At 40.3% G+C, this 19,789-nt stretch overlaps 2 protein-coding genes across 3 annotated transcripts; both read left to right on the top strand.

Moving 5' to 3' along the window:
- Positions 1-3,101: 3,101 nt before the first annotated feature.
- pvalb8 (parvalbumin 8) lies at positions 3,102-5,703 on the top strand. The gene is made up of 5 exons (XM_034219953.1): positions 3,102-3,357; positions 3,783-3,850; positions 4,556-4,688; positions 4,966-5,075; positions 5,579-5,703. The coding sequence occupies exons 2-5, from the start codon at positions 3,790-3,792 to the stop codon at positions 5,602-5,604; spliced, it is 330 nt and encodes a 109-aa protein (XP_034075844.1). The 5' UTR covers positions 3,102-3,357; positions 3,783-3,789; the 3' UTR covers positions 5,605-5,703.
- Positions 5,704-14,552: 8,849 nt separating this feature from the next.
- aimp2 (aminoacyl tRNA synthetase complex interacting multifunctional protein 2) lies at positions 14,553-19,276 on the top strand. Of its 2 annotated transcripts, none has more exons than XM_034220032.1 (4): positions 14,553-14,732; positions 15,872-16,090; positions 16,436-16,670; positions 18,429-19,276. In XM_034220032.1, exons 1-4 carry the CDS (start codon positions 14,718-14,720, stop codon positions 18,815-18,817), a joined length of 858 nt encoding a protein of 285 aa, XP_034075923.1. In that variant the 5' UTR covers positions 14,553-14,717; the 3' UTR covers positions 18,818-19,276. The 2 variants fall into 2 exon arrangements, with proteins under 2 accessions (XP_034075923.1, XP_034075922.1); XM_034220031.1 differs by having other exon boundaries at positions 14,559-14,858.
- Positions 19,277-19,789: the final 513 nt, after the last annotated feature.

The following is a 19,789-nucleotide window of genomic DNA, read 5'->3' as shown; positions in this document are numbered from 1 at the left end:
CTTATGTTTAATATTCTTTAAAGATTGTCCAATCATTATAGAGATATCGATGAGTCAATAAAAAATACAATAAATTGTATGAATTGCCACACACACACACACACACACACACACACACACACACACACACACACACACACACACACACACACACACACACACACACACACACACACACACACACACACACACACACACACACACAGGTTAAGTTTAGTCAGTACACACTAGGCTGTGTGTGCCATCCCCTGCCACAAGATGGTGTAACGTCCTTTAACAGTAATAGACTTTGGAACAGATCCCCTTAAATTATCTGACAATAAAGACAACGACATGGACATATTAGTCCTATATTTGAAGCGTTCCTTTATAGTCTTTTAGGTTGTAAGGCCCATATTAACTCATGCATTAACTGCAAAATAAAAAATACAAATAACACTAAAGTTAAGGGGCAATTCTGAAAAATGTTGTTTAAATATCTGTAGCCCAAATTCCTATTTTTTTTGTGAAGAAGTGAAGAAATGTTAAAATGTCGTTTGAATGAGATGTCATCTAATTGTTTAAAAATAATGATGTAAATATTGGACATACGATTAAAATGCATAAATTGACATGTTGCAGTGTTGACATGGATTGCAGGTCGACAAGGAGGACGGTCTGAATAAGTTAAATAAAGTCTTATTTCCGAAAAACAAAGAAGGCGATAAAAGACAAAGGAGGATCGGCTCCGGCCAATCTACATGTTCAGGAGTGAGTCGTGTAAAGAACATTAACGAATGTAATTAAATAAGTGATAGCGAGTAACAGTATAGTCTGGGAGGTATCATCATGGCGGATGACATCATGAACCGGCTGTCAGCAAAGTCGCACCATGCTCTCGATCCGGTGTCGTCAGTCTCTTCTTTACACAGCCTGGCTGGAGGAGATGATTTAGTTTCTCAGGAGTCCAGCTTTACTAGTTCTGCACTATCTGACGTCACGTGTTGAAGTGCCCCGTTATCAAGTTGACACCATGATTAGGTGCAGGGAGGGTTGACAATGACAAACTACTGGAGATACAAGCTTTAATTATATAATGAAAGAGGCCAGGATGCTGTCAATGAATTAAACACGTAGGCTTACTGTGCGTAAAGTTCATGCCCATATCAATCATACAAAAACTCTATCGATACAAAACATTTCCGATTTCAAACTAATTCCCTTTTCTGTCGTCAGACCTTTAAATAATGATTAAGTATCATGACACAGCATCAGGCCAACATTACCTGCTGTTCACGGTCGCCAGCTGACGCTTGCTAGAAAGCAGCACTGTCAACATTCCCCGTTGCCTACTTTACGCACAAAAGGTGCTGACTTCTAATGAGGGATTTGGCCGGGGTCTGCTGTACCCCTACCTCTTGTTATATAATTAAGGGTGTCCCAAAGTCTCCCCTTAATAATATTGTAGGAATGACCTGTAATAGACGGTGCCATGGTGTAATGGTAAGCACTCTGGACTCTGAATCCAGCGATCCGAGTTCAAATCTCGGTGGGACCTGATTTGATTTATTGAAATAAGATGTAGTGATCAGCTGGTAATGTTAAAAACATAAATACTTTCTCTCCTGTCATCATGCAAATCTGTCCCTCGCTGCTCCATAATGCTGCTGCTGCATATACAGACCTTCAGCTAAACCTATTTCATTGAAGGAAGTAACCTTTTTTCCTGTGTGCTGCTGCAGTGAACACTCTCAGGACCCTGCTTAATGACCCCTGAATGTGTCCGCTGTGGGCCACAAATGCCCTCAAAAAAGACAACCTGAATTGGTCACTTTGCACCTGGGAAAATTGGACAAACAACAAAGTCCAGTGTGCTGCTCTGGCCTCCAGAAAACTGGAAGAAACACACAGACCAAATGGGACAAATGATCCAAAACTCAAGGCCAGTGCTCAGCCCTGGGTGACCCCTGACTGCTATATCTGCATTTGAAAGGGGCATGTGTTTACCTGGGGCGTTCTGCATCATCATCAACATCCAGGAGGGATGGGACACCGACAGCCGAATGTGACCTCGGGTCCCTTCATCAGCACAGTTGATAAAGCAATTTAGTGAGGCTGTCGCCTGGTCAGTGTGAGAGAATGAGAAGGTTAGAGGGCACTGGCTTCCCTGACATTCACTGATGAGCATGTTATGTGTTTAGGGCAGAGGATGGAACTAAGTACATGTACCTACTTAAATACAATTTTGAGTATTTCCATTGTATGCAACTTTACACATTTTGTTTGAAATATAATCAACACTTAAATAAGACTTTAGTTTACTGCAGTAAACAAAAAAATACAAATTAGCTGCAACTTTAGCAGCTTTGATAACACTTTAATGCATCAATAATTATAATAAAAACATTATTCTGAAATGGGCCATTTGCATAATGAGTACTTTTACTTATGATACTTTTAGTATGTTTTTTATGTTTTGATGCTAATAGTTTTGTACTTTTACTCGTTGCAGGACTTTTACTTGTAACATAGTATTCCTACACTAGACCTACTCTGGCTTAGGGTTATTTCAGATTTGTAAATATATTATCATATTGAACCTTTAAATCTGTTAAAACAGCATCCTAACAAGGGCAGGTAGATGTTTAATGTCCGAGGCATTTGTGGACAGGTGAAGCACCACAGAGTGCCAGACAAGAGGATGTCCATGGGCTGACCTCTCAGTCTCAGGTGTCTCAATAATCTCAAATTAAAATTGCAAACAAATATGCAATGAAAAGTGCATTGTCAGCTGACATTTAACCCTAACCCACATTCACTCACCTCAAATGTAATGATAGCTGGGGCACGCTTTCAGTGGGATGTGCATGGCTGAGATGTGCTCATTTTAGGACTGCTGCCTGTAAAAGGATATCTGCATGAAAGGATAAGGGTGGGGTGAGGAGGCGGAGGGGGGGTTGCAGAAACAGCAAGAGAGGGAGAAAAACGAGAGAGAGATTGCAGTATCCTCCCTGCATTTACTGTACTGTACAATTGTAAAGGTGAGAGGAGGAGGGGGCGGGCCGGGATGACAGGAGGAGGGAGTGGTGAAAGGGGAGAAGAACGCTCTTTTTAACGTAATTTGCTATTTACAAGGGCGCTACAAATGTCCACGGTCCGGTCTTCCTGCCCTGGGCGTTATCAATAGTAAAGGTTAATTAGTTAGCTGAGAAATTGGATCAGGGGCGGGCAGTTAGAATTTGATCCATAGACAGGTAACTCAAGCAATCCCCTTTGTCACTGCAATCAGACCTATATAAATCCGCCTTGACGGACAGCAGTCACCACAGCCTTACCTCTCTGCTACATCACCGACCGGGAGAAAACCACCGAAACAAGGTAAGTGTGGACTCGGAAAAAGGTTGCTTCTGATGGGAAGTGGCTGATTTCTTTTTTGTTTTAAAACTTTTTCTTAAGGAAAGGTTCGCTACTGTACATTTAGAGCACTTTAATTGCTTCCTAGTCAGATGTCAGGTGCAGTAATTCCGTGCGTAAAAGGGGAGACTTATTTGCACAAGGTGACAAAAGACCAGGGAAAGTTGTCTCTATTATTTTCAGTCCGTTGGATTAGATAATATCCTTTCTTTTCCAAAAAATACTTTAAAAAGGGAACTTATTGAGATTCATGGCCGGTCGCTGCAGTAACTTTTCAGTGTCATTGTCACCTGCAAACATTTCGTTCTCCATCAGTGTCAAGTTTGAGAGTTTGCTGCTGTGACTGGGCTTAATGTGTTAATAATTCACCATGGTGGTTCCTCCTACAGGAAAACAATGTCGCTCTCATCTATCCTTTCCGCTGATGCCATCGACAGTGCTATCAAGGACTGCCAAGGTATCGTCTTCCACCAATATCATTATTGCTCTCTTTGTTAGATATTTCTCTTTTTTTAATTCTATACAGTCGTTGTACTGGAGCCAGACAATAGGGTTATCTCTTTCTGTGAAAGCCGGAAGACAGACACAAATGAACAGTTAAAGATACATGTATGCACATTGGGCTTAGATCAGTACAGTAATCAAACAATCTGAGGTGATTTTGACAGGATGGATTGGCAGAATGTGTTAATTAAAGATATAACAGATATGATACTGTTGGTGTCACTGGAGGTCAGAGATCAATAAAAACTGGCCTCTCAAACCCTTAAATAAAAAAACATCCACATGCAGGACAAATACCTTCTTCCTATTTTGTGCCCTTTCTTCAAGGATAGGTGCATTACACCACTTCATAATGCCATGCCTGTTTTCTTCTTTGATGAGAAATATTTTATTTTTTTTATAACTGAGCACATCCTCATTTTCATTTGTCTTACAATTGTGCAAGTAGTGTGGAAATCACGAGGACATTAAATTAAGACATAGATAAACAGGAAGAATAACTAATATCCAAATACAGAAAAGACCAATTGTAAAAGTAATGTCATTAAAATAAAAACCTTCATTAAAGGAAAAAAACGAGCTTTTGCTAATGATTTCCTTTTAGTCAAGTGTTTTTTCATGATGCTGTTCCTGACTTTACTTTCTTTATTTCCCCCAGCACCAGACTCCTTCTGTCCCAAGAAGTTCTTCACGCTGTGTGGGCTCACCAAGAAGAGCCCTGCGGACGTGAAGAAGATTTTCGGGATCCTGGACAATGATGGCAATGGTTTTGTTGAGGAGGAAGAGCTCAAGTGAGTGAACTGCCAGTTTACTAACTGTAGTATCTTCACAGCGGGATAGTTTGAAGTCTTTTTGGAACATTATCAGATTTCCATTCAGTTTTCTGCATATTATTTCACAAGAAGGGATGCAGCGAATGGAAAGTCTGTGTCCATTGTTAGTTTATCCAACTTTCAGGATGACATGGGACAGGGACTGTAAATGTGGCCCATTGCAGTTGTGTTCACAACACATCATCCAGCGGTTCCCTCTAACTTGAGGTTTTCTTTGTCTTTCTCTGTACGACAGGTTTTTCCTCCAGAGGTTTTCCCCAGGGGCTCGCGTTCTGACAGACAAGGAGACCAAGGGCTTCCTGAGCGCTGCTGATGATGACAGTGACGGCCGCATTGGAGCAGATGGTGAGCGGATGTCCAATAATTTCATATACACATAATACAAGACAAGCATGTTTGTGTGTAATTACAAAACAATTACGCTGAGGAACAATTCTGCACATTTATTAGATATTACATTAGAATGCAGATTCACTAAATGTGTCATATTCCTAAAGTAGTCTTGTTGTGCAGGAAAGAGAGACAGTTATAAAGGCTATCACTGAAGTAAGATGAGCAGCAATCATAGTGACACCCTCTATGTACCCTCACACTTGTTCTGTCCTAGGATCTCAAAACGGACACCAGCAAAGTGTTTCTATTGAGTGTATGTCATATTAGAGTTCAATTGGTTAGACAAAATTGTGTCAATGACATGCTTTTGAGACCTGTTCGCTCTCTTTCTCTGGATGGGTTCACATATTTTTTGGTACTTTATAAAAAATACTCACAGTTTAGAGTTACACTGAGACAGGTGTCGGACAGGTGAGAAATAATAATCTCATTATCGCTGTTTATTTTCTCCACAGAGTTCCAGGCCATGATCTTGTCCTAAACAACTGGACTCCATCTCTCCAACCTGATCTGACCCCCCCCCCCTACCCCTACCCCCACTGCTTCAAGGGCTCTAGTCAATCAATTTCCATACTGTTAGATATTTACTTTTTTTTTTTTTTTTTGCAAGACTTACTCTGGTCCATAGACATCTACATTCACATCATGATTATTATTTTTTTGTGTCTTTTTCCTAAGTTTTAGACAGATCATAAAGCTATATTTCCCAAATGTATAAAAAAACTCCCAAATTACTGAGAAAATAAAATTTATAAAATCCAAATCCTGTGGCTGTTCTTTGTTATTTTGAATTAAGTGTACATATTTGCATGTTTTTGTATGTCTTATACTCAGATCACACAGGGTGGCATGAAAAAAATGCAATATGGTTATGAAGGGAGTGTTGAAATGTGTCATATACACAAGATGGTTTTAGTAACCAATAGGAAGTGGACATCCATATACATCATCGTTCAGATGTGCCTTTGTACAAGAGAAACACGGTTTTCTTCACATTTTTGTAGTCTCCACAGCGTTAAATGGGACTGAATGTCAGACAGTGTAAGGTATATTAGAAGTGTCCTGAACACACAGGCTTTCTATTTGAGGTGTATACATTACAGGTGTGTTTCGGTGTGGTTTTTTTGTGTGTATGGGAGGTTATAGATTCAGAGCTAGCGCAGGGAAAAAGCAAAGGAGGTGACCTTGATGACCACCTGAGAGTCACCGCGGCTGGATCGAGTGACACCTGACCTCATCTTTGTAAATAAACCCATCTGAACCTTCGTGCAGCACATACACACCCAGACAGGTCACACAAAAACCAATGCATTTGCAAAAATCAAATATAAGGTCAGACCGCCATCCATGCAAACACATCATCCCCAATACACGCACATCAGGGATTGTGTGTGCAAAAGAAGATGCAAATTCTGCCGAAAGCTATAGCTAAGGATGCTAGCCTTCCAGGTTTTCTTGTGCAGGAGAGCTTGCTCAGCATATATTAAAGAGTCAATCATTATAACCAAAACTCTCAGACAAAAGACTGACGCTCTTACAGCTTGGCTTCCTCCCTCCAAGAGACTGTAAATAGCATATCGTTTTTATGCACTACATTTACAGGATTCATGGGATCAAAATTAACAACTGCTTTATCCTATTACGCACCAACTAGAGGCACTAAAATACAGAGCAACACGTTCTGCCGGTGGCACCACCTAAGTGTCATTTCAATTACCTTTATATTACAGGGGGAACCTGGTGTTTACAGCACACACCTGCCACTCACAGCTGTGGGTCATAGCCTGGTATTAGCATGAGGTCAGGATCACAAGTGTAGGATGCTGCTGCTAGATTCAGAGGGTGTGCTGTAAATAATAATCAGAGAGGGTTTCAGAGTGTTCCTTCTTCAGCAGGGCACACACTGCCTGTGTTTGTCCTAACATATAATACATGTCATTAATAAGTGATACTGTCATGAAGCCATATAGATTTATTAGCAATTTAACATGTTCAAATAAGTTACCTCCTGGGCATTATCAGTATAGACCTCAATGAAGGACAAATCTTAATATTCAAAATAAAACATATAAGATAAAGCGAAACAAGCTTTTGAGATCATGCAAGTTACAATTAGTAGTAAGTAACTTGCAGTAGTAAGAGCAAAGACCAAAATAAGAGAGACCCCTGCAGAGTTTAGTATTGTAAATCCGTATTAAGAATTTGTGAAGTAAACCAAAAAACTGACTTTAATTATAAGCCTGAATAATGCCTGCATTTTGCTTTTCCATGCATATGCATTTTAGAGCATGTCATTTAAACACATTTTCAGACAAAACAAAAACACTATAGACATGTAGAGAGACACAACACTTATCAGATCATCATGTACCCATGTCTACTGCTATCAGTTTCTGGCCGGCTCTCTGGAGGGGTGAGAACAGGAGTGGGGGTGGGGGGTATGGGAGGCTGAAAGTGGGACAAGGTTGGGGAAGCCAGTAGGAAACACAAGCCATACACAATGGAGCTGTGACCCCAGCAGGTCAGGAGAAGTGACTGGTAAACAGGAAGGAAATGTGAGCCAACAGGTCGACGCTGACTGCTGGATGTGCTGCGTCGGGACAGCAGGAGTACGAGATAATGTGACAAATAGATTACCTGGACTCAAGGGCGGAGGGAGGAAGAGAGAGACACCGTATCTCTGTTTCTCTAGGAGAGCACAGATCGGACAGGCCAATAATGCCCAGCAGTCCTTGATGGCTGACAGTAGGGGTGGGCAATAAGGAGAACATCAAATATCATGGGAACATATCTTAATATATCAATATTGCAACAATATTGTAGGATAAACATTATTGGTGCTTTCACAAAATGGGTAAAGCACAAATAATACAAAAGCTAGTCAATCTGGTTACTTCAAAAAACAGCACCTAACATAAACCAGCCTTTAGAACCAGGATAAGAAAACACTTTTATTAAGATATCTAGTCTTATATCACAATTTTGAAATATTTCCCAGCCCTAGCTGAAAATGAGACGAAAATAAAAAACAACATCAGTTGTTGGAAGGCAATGTGGCTATGAAAGAGGTCTTCATATTATTTCAAAAATACTGGCATTCAAAATATAGCTCTATTATCAGTAAAAAGCAAAACAAATGGTGTAACACATTATTTTATACAAGTTTGTTTGGAAAAGTTCTGTTCCCTTATTATTATTATTTGAGCAATAAACCCAAGTCATATGGTAATGTGTGAAAATCGTGAAAATCATAAAATTACTGAGAATGACGTATGGGGTTGTCCGTATGTATGCTCAAAATGAAGGGAATAAAGAGAGAGGTTACAGAAGAATTACAATGAAAATGACTTGGAGCTGATTTCAGTAGTTCAAGTCATTGTAGCAGAGGTTAGAGTAGCAGTATTGTCACCTTTAAGTGTAAGGATGCAGCAATATGGATCAACTTTACTTTTTTATCGAAACATGTTGTGTGATACTGTATCATGCAATTTATCTGGATGGGCGCTTTAGGATGGACACATAGGCTTAGCCCGATTGTCTGCTTTGCACTTCAATTATTAATGCCCTCACTTCATTGTCACCAAAAACTCATATCAAGAAAGGAGTGCCAGGCTCACCTTACTGATTAAGTCTGTGTGAAACTTTAATGTGCACTCCATCTTCATCTGATAACAAACTGAAGTGATCAAGTAAACCAAGTAACATGAAGTTGAACCGGTGGGACGTCCGCTGTGCATTTGGCATCTCTGCTCTGACACGGATATTTTGTCTAATTTCCAGTGTTCTGGAGCCTGGAGGTATGAGAGAAGTTGCTACCTGATAGTAGGAACAGGGAAGAGCGTCGTAAAAGATTTAACTGGCGTGTTAGGATGACTGAATGGGCTTTGTGAGCTCTGTGAAGGAACTTTATCCATAATGCAGGAGATGACCGCACTGCCTCTGTTCCCCAACAAGCCCTGGTCCTGAGCCTCTGCTTATGATGTCTGCATGCAGCGTCCCTTCATTAATGAATGATAGGCCATGCATATATAATTTGCCACAACCGACACACAAAGGGCGATCGTGGAAGTTGATTTCTAGCAATCTATTTCCCTTGTGCCATGAGCGTGTTGTTTACATTTCCGCTAATTGAGGTTGTATTTACAGACATCGAGACATCACTAATGCAAGTTAGCAACAAAATGCCACACCCGGCTTAAACCCCTGATTAGCTGTCACATGTGCTGACTCACCCTCAGACTGAGTAATGGCTGTCGTTGAGCAGTAGACAGGTATATGTAACTTCACCTTTTAATAATATACTTTATAGCATATATTACATACAGTATAAGTATATACCTTTAATCTCCTAAAAGCTGTACAAATAACAGTAGCTGCGTACAGCTAATCCTATCCCCGCACACCCAAAACACTCCACATGTACAGCGATATGATCGATTCCTTTCCAGTTTATAACATAAATGAACTCTAGCTACGCTTCTTAACTTTGATTTCAATAAGAGACATGATTGTGCCTGGTTCTACCACAGTCCAACCACAGCCTGAAAGATGTCAGCATTTCTGAGGGTGAGCCTGATTACAGAACAAAATGTGCCTTCTCCTACCACATTTTCAGCACAGAACAAAGACTGTCATATCACAGACTATAAGATCAGCATTAAAAACAACAACAACAAAAAGAAAACCACCTGAAAATGTGCACAAACTTGATCTTAATTTATTTATTTAACTGATGCTCTTAACTGATGCTAGGCAACCAATGACCATGACCCCCATGTCAGAAACGATTTGGCACAGAACCCCTGTAAAACATCACATTGTTGTTAATACACTACAGCAATGTACAGGTTAAACTAAATATAATAATGTATTTATTTGTGAGGTGCTTGTATAGGCAGCTTTCTTTTTACCAAGGATTGTTGCGCTACACGGCTAACCAGAATCTCGCTGACGTTTCATATTTAATTCACAAATATGAGAGTGGAATCAGTCGTTTCATTTACAGTCACTTAACATTATGTAAAACTATTCCTTAAGGGATTCTTATCAACTCTGAGCATTTCTAAGTATTCGTTGCATCAGGCCACACGCTGTTTCTCTGTCAGTGATCCAGTATAATTGTTCCTGACAGCACTACAAGACATAAGTCACTCCCCGCACTACACCCATACTACCTTCAGCTTGACAAACTACAGCCTGACAGACTCCATGTCAATTGTTTCCTACATGATTAAAAGAACTACTGTGATCTGTCAGATTTCAGCTCCCTCCTTAGTCTCAGTTTCTATCTCTGTCTTACTCTGGCCATCAGATCTGACTCACCAGAGCCAGGTTGGCCCTAGCATCAACCCCCCCCCCCCCTCCCTCCCTCCTTATGCACCGGCCCTATTAACCTTCCCTCTCTCTTGCTGCAGAAAGTGAATAATTTAGGGTTAACAAGCTGTTGAAACAGTAAACTTAATTGTACATTTTCATTATAGACCTCTTGCTTAAGAGGACAGGATGTAGTTGGAGTGTGAAACAGTACTAAGCCGGTTCCTCTGACAGAGAAGAAGGAGACTGCATGTCAAAGGAGAGCCAAGTATCAGGCAAAGTTACAGATGCTTCAATTGCTTCCTGGTAAAGCATTTTGTTTCCAGGTTTGATTAAATCAAAAGATCATTTGTGATTGAATAACACAGGCTAGGCCGGTGTAATAGTTGACTGATAGATAGGACTGAAGCAGACAGAACTAAAATAGCTTAGTTTATATCTTGCCAGAAGAAATCACAGAGATGTTAATGTCAGGCGACAAAACCAGACGCAGACTGTATGAGTCACAAGATACAAAATTCTACTACATCTCAAATTCCAATGTAGACTATTGAAATGTATGTGCAAAATACATTTTAAGTATCTATCACCTGCATTCCAGGATCCGTCTCTACAGCTGAGATAATAACGGTGACTGTAGACAGCTGACTTCACTTGCAGCTAAAAGCTCCTGATAACTAAGATTAGACACAAGGTTACAACTATATTATAATTTTTTATAAATGTGCATAGATATCTGCGTATTTCATTACCTTCTTAAATGTAAGTATTTCTGACAAATGTGGTTCGATTTGACCATTATTTATGACATAATTAAGAGCCACCACTTGTTTAAAATGTTAGGTACATTTGCCAATATTAACTTACGGTTTCAGAAGGCCTATTTGTCATGTAGATATGAAATGCCATCATGGGTGGCATGGAGAACAAGACCAAATGTTTCAGTGTTGTTTATATTCCTGTCAGAGAAACATCTGCTCCTGAAACGGCGTAGTAATAGCTTGCTTAAACCACACTTTGGGAGTTGTCATGTAGGATTAATATGTATGAGAAAGGAGGCTGACATTTGCAAGAATGTTTTACTTCTGGCTAAAACCCTGTTAAGTAATGTCACAACAGGTAATGTGTAAAAACCTCACAACAAGTTGCTTTCTTTTGTAAAGATAGGTCATGTCAGATTACACTGAAAGCAAAACAAAAGCAAAAGTATGCAACATTTTGATAGACAGCAAGGTTCATACAATACATATGTTAAAACAATGGCTGCTGTTTTGTACTGATTGCATATGATTATTCACAACACACATTAAACACCTGTTCTCAGGATGTATTACACACTACATGTTGTAGTAAATACTAATCATGATAATGCGGCCTTCAGACATGTTCCCACATTTGTCTAGAATAATTAAACGAGAGATTGAATATTTATATAAAATTAATATATATTTTATATTCTCTGTACTCAGGTCAATGTGACTTCCTTTTTCAATTTAAATATAAATACATTGCATCGTGAAAAAACAATCTTTATTTGATAGCTATGTTGTGATATTTATACAGTCTATGGTTGTGATGCACGAGTTCATACCATGGATGTATAAAGACGTCCATAGAATGACCATCTCCTCTGTTGACTGCTGACCTCCTGCACTCAGAAAGTTGGGATTTGAGAAATGAGACGGTGGCGTCCTCTAGTGCACGTGGAAAGTATCATGCCAATACATTTGATCGCCCATAACTGATGTCACTGTATAATACATTATACAATAAATAACACATTAACCTAACAGCTCCTCTACTTTGAAATCCATGGATGTGATTTTATACCAAACATTTCATTCAAATGAATTATTCTTTAATGAGGTTAACGTGTAGGTGCATTGCCGCCACCTGCTGGACTGGAGTGTTAAACTGCTTGTAAATGTGTGCGTTATCTCACTGCTATACTGGAGAAGAGCTTCAAAATCAAAAATCTCAAACCTGCTAGAAATCCCATCCCTTACACCCCTGTTTGACGCTAATAAACATCTGGCTCTTGAGGGCTCTGAAGTGAAGTGTAGGCTATCTTCTTATAAATAAATTATCATTACACCTGGGTAAAACAGAGTCCATTCTCTTCGGTTCGAAACATAATCTCAGCAAATCCGACGACTTCTCAGTTGCAGTGGGCGACATTATTGTCACAAGTAAGAAGGAAATTACATACCTAGGATCTATTCTTGAGGCAAACCTCTCCTGTGACAAAATGGCATCCAATGTAATAAAAAAAGTCAATCAAATAACTAGATTCCTATACCGGATCTCCTCTCTGGTAAACAAAAACACCCTGAAAACTCTGCAGGAGCACTCATTCAAGGGTACTATGACTATGCTTGCACGTCATGGTACCATAGCACCTCCAAGGCGCTAAAAATAAAACTTCAAACATCGCAAAATAAACTGGTCAGACTACTGCTTGACCTTTCATCTAGAACCCACCTCACCTCTGCCCACTTTGACAACCTAGGATGGCTTAGAGTAGACGACAGAGTACAGCTACTTGCAATGGGCCTGGTCTACAAGATCCACTACACCTCTATGGTACCCATGTACATGTCAAAATTATTCCCAAAGGTCAAGGAATACCATGATCATAACACCAGAGGGAGCTCCACAAATCATGTGAAACCCAGATTTGGCACAAAAAAGGGGGAATACACGTTTCGCAATTATGCCACATCAAGGTGGAACGCTCTTCCCACAACTGTAAAGGAAAGTAAAACTATACTTACCTTCAAAACCTCTCTTAAAGAGCACCTTTGGGGAGGCATTGCAAAACTGGCCCCGGTAATGGTACAAATCTCAACCTTCGCTCAACTGTCGTCCAAGCCCCCCCCCCCCCCCATCTATGTATATACTCGCATTTTAGACTCTGTTACTAACTGTATATCTGTAGACTTGGTATGTCTTAAATGTCCGGTTATGATGTATTAGAACGAAATCTAAAATTAAAATTGTAAACAAGCAATCTGTATGTAAAAAAACCACCTGTATGTAAATTGTACATAAGCCATCTGTATGTCAAATATGTCTTATATGTCTTAAATGACATGATGAATTGGAAATGGGGGACCCTGATGTAAACAAGACGAAAGTCTTTCTCTGGTCTGCATCCCCTTAACAATTGTATGTTTTGAGCTGTACTGTACTGTACCCAATATACAAGCTGTTAATAAACTTTTCAATCAATCAATCAATTATTGCGTCAAATACATCAATAAAAGTAAATCAACGTTTATTTAATTAGCCCAATATCACAAATTGTACTTTTGTCTCAGGGGGCTTTAAGGTTTATAGAACATGAATACGCCAGAAATCCCCGGTGCTGTAAGCTTTCCTTGCACTGTTTACAACTTCACACAAAGCTTCCAAATAAAAGTGGGACTGGTCAGAGGAAGTGAAATAAAAATATTATAGCAACTCAAATATATTGTTAAAGACACGTGCACTTGTTGAAACTTTCAGAGCAATTGAAAGTACATTTGTTATAAATTTATTTATTATTGGAATTGTATTCCTGTATTTATTCCAGTTTACTTATTTTTGTACTTACCTGTGTGTTCGTTGTGTGCATCAAGGTACAAATTAAATCCAAATCACATCACAACAAGGCCTATAGCTGGGCGTTCATTGGTTTGAACCTAGGTCTGAACACACATTGGTGGTCCAGAGGTCTATGCATTGGTTTATCATGCAGGTGCTTGAGGTTCAACACCCAGAAGAGGGACATCGCTCGTCTTCTGCTATGCTGATGTTAAATCTGGAGAAATTGTCCCCACCACTTTTTCTAACAAAGTGACACCCATACCTACTTGGCAATACAACCTTTTCCTTATTCTGGTTCTTCTGATTCATTCAAACTATTTACCACCTCACCACAGCCGATATTTAATCTGAAACTATTTATTTGTCTTTTTTTTGCATTTATTTAATGTAATTTTGTATTATTATTATTTGATTTATTATGTCTAGCCTTGATGCGAACCTTTTTCGTACACAAAATGTATGATGTTCATTATGTTATAATAAAAGAAACATCACCTCAGCCATATTTTATTTTCCACCGGATGTGACGTCACTGATGCCTCTTCCCTGTTACCGCGAGAGTAGTCTGGTCCGGGAGCCGCTGCTGCCCCGCCGCCTGTCAACATCACACAGCCCAGAAGAGCCTGTCTATGCCCGCCTGTGATTTAGTTTTTAACTGTTTTGTCTCTGACAGAGCGCTTACTGTCCTCCAACATGTCCATGTACCAGGTAAAGCCCGTCTGTGGAAGCCTCCTAAAGCCCGATTTACCAACCTGCATGTACACCTTACCAAATATCCACGGGCAGCAAGGGAACAGCTGCACCTCAGATCTATGCTCTGAACACGCGCTTCAGGTAACTCATAACTGGTTTAATTTCGACCAGGTTTATATATATTTTGTATTTGGTTAGCTTGTATTTTACTCCTGTTGTTGCTTGCATTTCGTTTAGTTTCCCACGTTTTGATACATGCGCATTTTGCGTCGTGTATTAGCATTAGCTGTCTAAGCTCTCCTGCTAGCGAGCTAAGTTAGCTTGGCAGGAAAATCACTTATGGCTGATGCAACAATTACTACTACACAATATTCTATGAGACGTTAACGATTATTTAACGACTAAGTTGATGACACTGTTATATAGTCTCTATAATTGTGTTGTGCTGTCAATTATACGCGTCAAAGTGCACATCATGATGGTATGTCTACATAGCAAACCCTTGATTCAGCTATGCAGTGGTCAAAGTAGTATTCAGATACTGTTACCAGTGAAAGTCATGCATTGAAAACGTTACTCAAGTAAAGGGTTCTTAGCATTACAAGGAACATGTTCTCCTAAAATGTAAAATATTTGCAGAAACGTCCTCACATTTGAGAAGCTGGATGATGAGGATTTTAATTTTTTGCATGGAAACGATCGAAATAGTTCTGGCAATAAAAAATAAAAAGATGTATTAGCTAATCATATAGCTGAACTTGTTGGGTATTATATGTGTTGCTGGGTTTACTTTAGTGCAAACAATCATGTTTTATACATCCTTTTTATGTGTGCAAAAATCTTGTTTTGTATAGTAACCAAAGCTGTCAGATATATTGATTACTGTAGTAATGTATTACTTGATCATGATTATACAAGACCAAACTAAGTCTAGGTTTAGTCTTTAACATCTTTTTATGAGATGTCTTTCTTGAGTCATATATATTTGTGTGTACTGTTTGATCTCAAGAATGGGGCTACATTAAATATGTTCTCTATACTGCCTTTTCATGTGCAATAACAGTACATTGTAGAGAAACCAGCTTACACAAAACTATGGCTTGATTTTGCTCAAATAATGAAAACTGTGTTGTCAATTCTCTCCGTCTCCCCAGAATGGCGAGGTGGATCCAGCGGTCAAAGCTTTGGAAGCCAGGCAGGATGAGATCTTGAGAAAACTGTACGAGCTGAAAGCAGCGGTGGACGGCCTGGCCAAGACGGTGACCACCCCCGACGCCGACCTGGACCTGACGGTCAGCAGCAGCCTCTCCTCCCAAAGCCCAAGCTCCACAACCTTCACAGGAGTCACCAATCTGGACACACTACTTGGCAAGGTAAGAAGCTGGGGATAATACTAGTAAGTTCTGTATCCAGGTATTATTGAACACCGTGTAGTGATGCCAGAACGTATCCTTCATAAACTGAAAGTATGCATCGTTCTTTTGCAAATAACATAGTTTGACTTACTTTTTCTCTGAAGCTGTTTTTTCTTGATTCACTGTAACCTGAAAAACCTGCTCATATTGGAATTTGTCTTGACGCACATTGAGGGTGTGGACTGATTACTGCCAGTTTGTGCAGGCTGTATTGGCCTAGTGAGAGCAGACAAACATTGTACTACTCTATTTATTTTCGATGCTACACCTATTTACCTCCATTATCTTTTTTTATGTCACAAGGACCTCGGCGCTCTCCGTGACATCGTCATAAATGCCAACCCAGCACAGCCCCCCCTCACCCTGCTGGTGCTCCACAGCGTGCTGTGTCAGCGCTACCGGGTGCTCTCTACGGTCCACGTCCACTCCTCAGTTTCCAATGTGCCGCCGCAGCTCCTGTCCTGCCTCGGCCCGCGCCATGCAGACAGCTATGCCCGCCAGATGTTCCAGCTGGGCTTCACCCTCATATGGAAAGATGGTAAGGCACAGTGAGAGAGGCATGTGTTACAGGATGAACTCAAGTGCATCAAAACTGCTCAAATATGGTAGTAAATAAAAAAATAAAATATATATATATATTAGGGGTGTAACGGTACACGTACCCGTACCGAAATTATTCGGTACGGGCCCTTCGGTTCGGTACAGGTGTGTACCGAAGTGTACCGAACGAATATAACGTTAAACGTAAAAAATTGAGAACGTGAATAACTTTTTGGAAGTAATCTCAGGTGCTGCGTCGCAGCATTCAGAGTAATTTGCTCACATTGGGTTCAACGCGTCATAGAGCGAGCAAGTCATTTCATTGGATGAGATGCATACTATGAGAGCTGGTCAGAGGGATGCGTTCAAATTTAGTCAGTAATTTGAGGAACTGTCAAAAATTAATGGCGAACGCAGATAAAGTTGAGCTCGAAAATCCTCCAGCATCATTGAAGTCTCCGGTTTGGGAACATTTTGGTTTCGCAGTTACGTACAAGGATGACGGACAAAGACAGGTGGACCGAACCAAAGCTGTTTGTCGGCATTGTTCAACTAACATTGGTTACGCGGCTGGCAATACATCAAACTTGCACACTCTTGAAAAGGCATCACCCGAACGTGAATATCACCGGTACCAAAAGAAAAAAGACTGAAGTGCAAACCCAACTCCCACTAGCATGTAAGCCTCCACCACTCGCAGAAAGATCAGACCGAGCCAAAGCTATTACAAACACCAAATATCCTTATGTTGCCATGTTAGCAAAGCGCTACCTGGCTGTATCTGCTACCTCTGTCCCTAGCGAGAGGGTTTTCTCCACAGCAGGAGACATTGTTAGTGCCAGCAGATCTGCCCTTTCAGCAAGCAATGTGGACAAGTTAATTTTTATTTAAAAAAACATGAAATGACAAGCAAGTCCTAATGTCAAACTGGCTGCTTAGGTGCTAGTACAGTAGGCTACAGTTCAAATACAGATTATTTCAGTTCATCGAAATGCTGCACCTTAATGTTTATTTTATTATATTTTGTATTTATTTGAGTGAATACATTATTCACAGTTTAATAATAATAATAAAAAAATATATATATATGTTTTGTGAAAAAAAATTCTGCTGTACCGAAAACGTACCGAACCGAACCGTGACCAAAAAACCGAGGTACGTACCGAACCGAAATGTTTGTGAACCGTTACACCCCTAATATATATATATAGCCAAAGTTAATTGGTTTCCTTTTAATATGCTGGTTCATCGTTTGTCTGCCATTTCGGCCTTCATTGTACAAATGACAGCAAAAAGGCCAAATAGAAATTAGGGTGTGGGATTCTATTGGGTGTGTCTGGGGTTTGAGAAATATACCCTAGATACAATACCTTACTCTACCAAAGTAATAACTGTAAACAAAGAGTGAGGGACTTGATTCATTTACTTTGAGCGATAAGGAGGTAGAGCTTTTTCACTTTCTTTTGTGTGAGTAACTTTTGAAAGCGTAGAAACACACAGTCACAATTCATTTACAAACTAAAATAACTTTTGGGCTTTTTGCTGTGGAATATATAATGAGCCTTTTCTGACCAATATAGATAGCTTATAACATTACTTAAAATGTGAAAGCTCATGTTTTAGTATAGCCATGTCTAACCATTCCAAGCCTTGCTTTTATATTGTAAAAATGTGCCTTATTGACATGATCTGGCTGTGGTAAATGTTTGTGCACTTGTTAACCAGGAACCATGTCTTTCTTTTGCCTTATCCACAGTCCCCAAACTGCAGATGAAGTTCAGTGTCCAGAACATGTGTCCCATCGAGGGTGAGGCCAACGTGGCGCGGTTCCTCTTCAAGCTGATGTCCCCCTACCCCAGTGACGCTGCTCTCGCCACACTGGTGGACAGCTGGGTGGACATGGCTTTCTTCCAGCTGGCAGAGGGCAGTGCCAAGGAGCGGGCCGCTGTCCTGCGGGCCCTGAACTCGGCTCTGGGCCGCAGCCCCTGGCTGGCCGGGCAGGAGTTCTCCCTGGCCGACATGGCGTGCTATTGCTGCGTGTTGCAGAGCGGCCCTGCCTCCTCCACTCCCTCTAATGTGCAGCGCTGGCTCAAGTCCTGTGAGAACCTGGGACACTTCAGCCCGGCCAAGCCGTTTCTGCAGTGAATGGAGCTGGGACACCTGAAGGGTGTTTTTTCAGAGCAAAGTGAGAGAAGGGCATTAGAATATTAAAATATCCCAGCCATGTCTGGAACACCCTCTAATGCTTCCCTCCTTACTGTAACATATCACTGACAAAGACTCGGTAGAAACAATATGGTTGACAGGGAAAGTAAATTAAGAGTATATGTCGTCGCCATGCTGCTTTTGTATAACAAAGAGATTCTACGGCTATTTTTTGAAGGGAGGAAGCATGAGAGGACTGAAGAGACAAGGGCTTAGGGATTAAATCAAAAGTACTGACAGAATTAACACACACTGTACACCTTCCACCCACTTTGTGCCTAACATGATCCTGTTCTAAATGTGTGTGGGGATGGGTATTACTGTGTTTTTTTAAAGTAATACTTTGCAGCCTTTTTTCTGAAATCATTAAAAACTACAACTTTGGATCAAACTGTGAAATTGGTGCCTGGGATTTATTTTATTAGATCCTCAAGTTACATTTACTGAAGTGCACCCCTGTGTCCAACAGCTGGCAGTATTAGTGTTTTAAAAAATGAAGACAATTTTGTCATTCATACATGCTTATCCTATCCAGAGTCACAGAAGTGAAAGGTAGTGAAGCAGGAAATCTCATTTTTGGGAAAATCTCCGCTTCGCCTGGCTTTCATTGGATGAGAACATGCACATTAACACAGTAAGGACATAAGCGCAAACACACACTAAGGTTTGGGACTGACAATGAGCTAATCACTTTCATTTAATTGAAATGATTGTACTGCAAAAATGAAGTTTGCTGTTTTAGACCCAACTGTCATTTAGGGGCCGGACTAAACCATGAAAAGGAATCTGAAGAACTGCATTGATCACTTGAACTTGCTTTATCTGAACAACGTTTCGCTCCTCAGAACTTCCTCAGGTGAAATCCATGAAGACAAACAGCATCATGCAAATAGCACTATAAACATTATGGCT

Source organism: Gymnodraco acuticeps, unplaced genomic scaffold, assembly GCF_902827175.1.
Source record: "Gymnodraco acuticeps unplaced genomic scaffold, fGymAcu1.1, whole genome shotgun sequence".
Classification (NCBI taxonomy): Eukaryota; Metazoa; Chordata; class Actinopteri; order Perciformes; family Bathydraconidae; genus Gymnodraco; species Gymnodraco acuticeps.
Note: the sequence above shows the minus strand (reverse complement) of the source record. Positions and strands in the feature narration are given on the sequence as shown.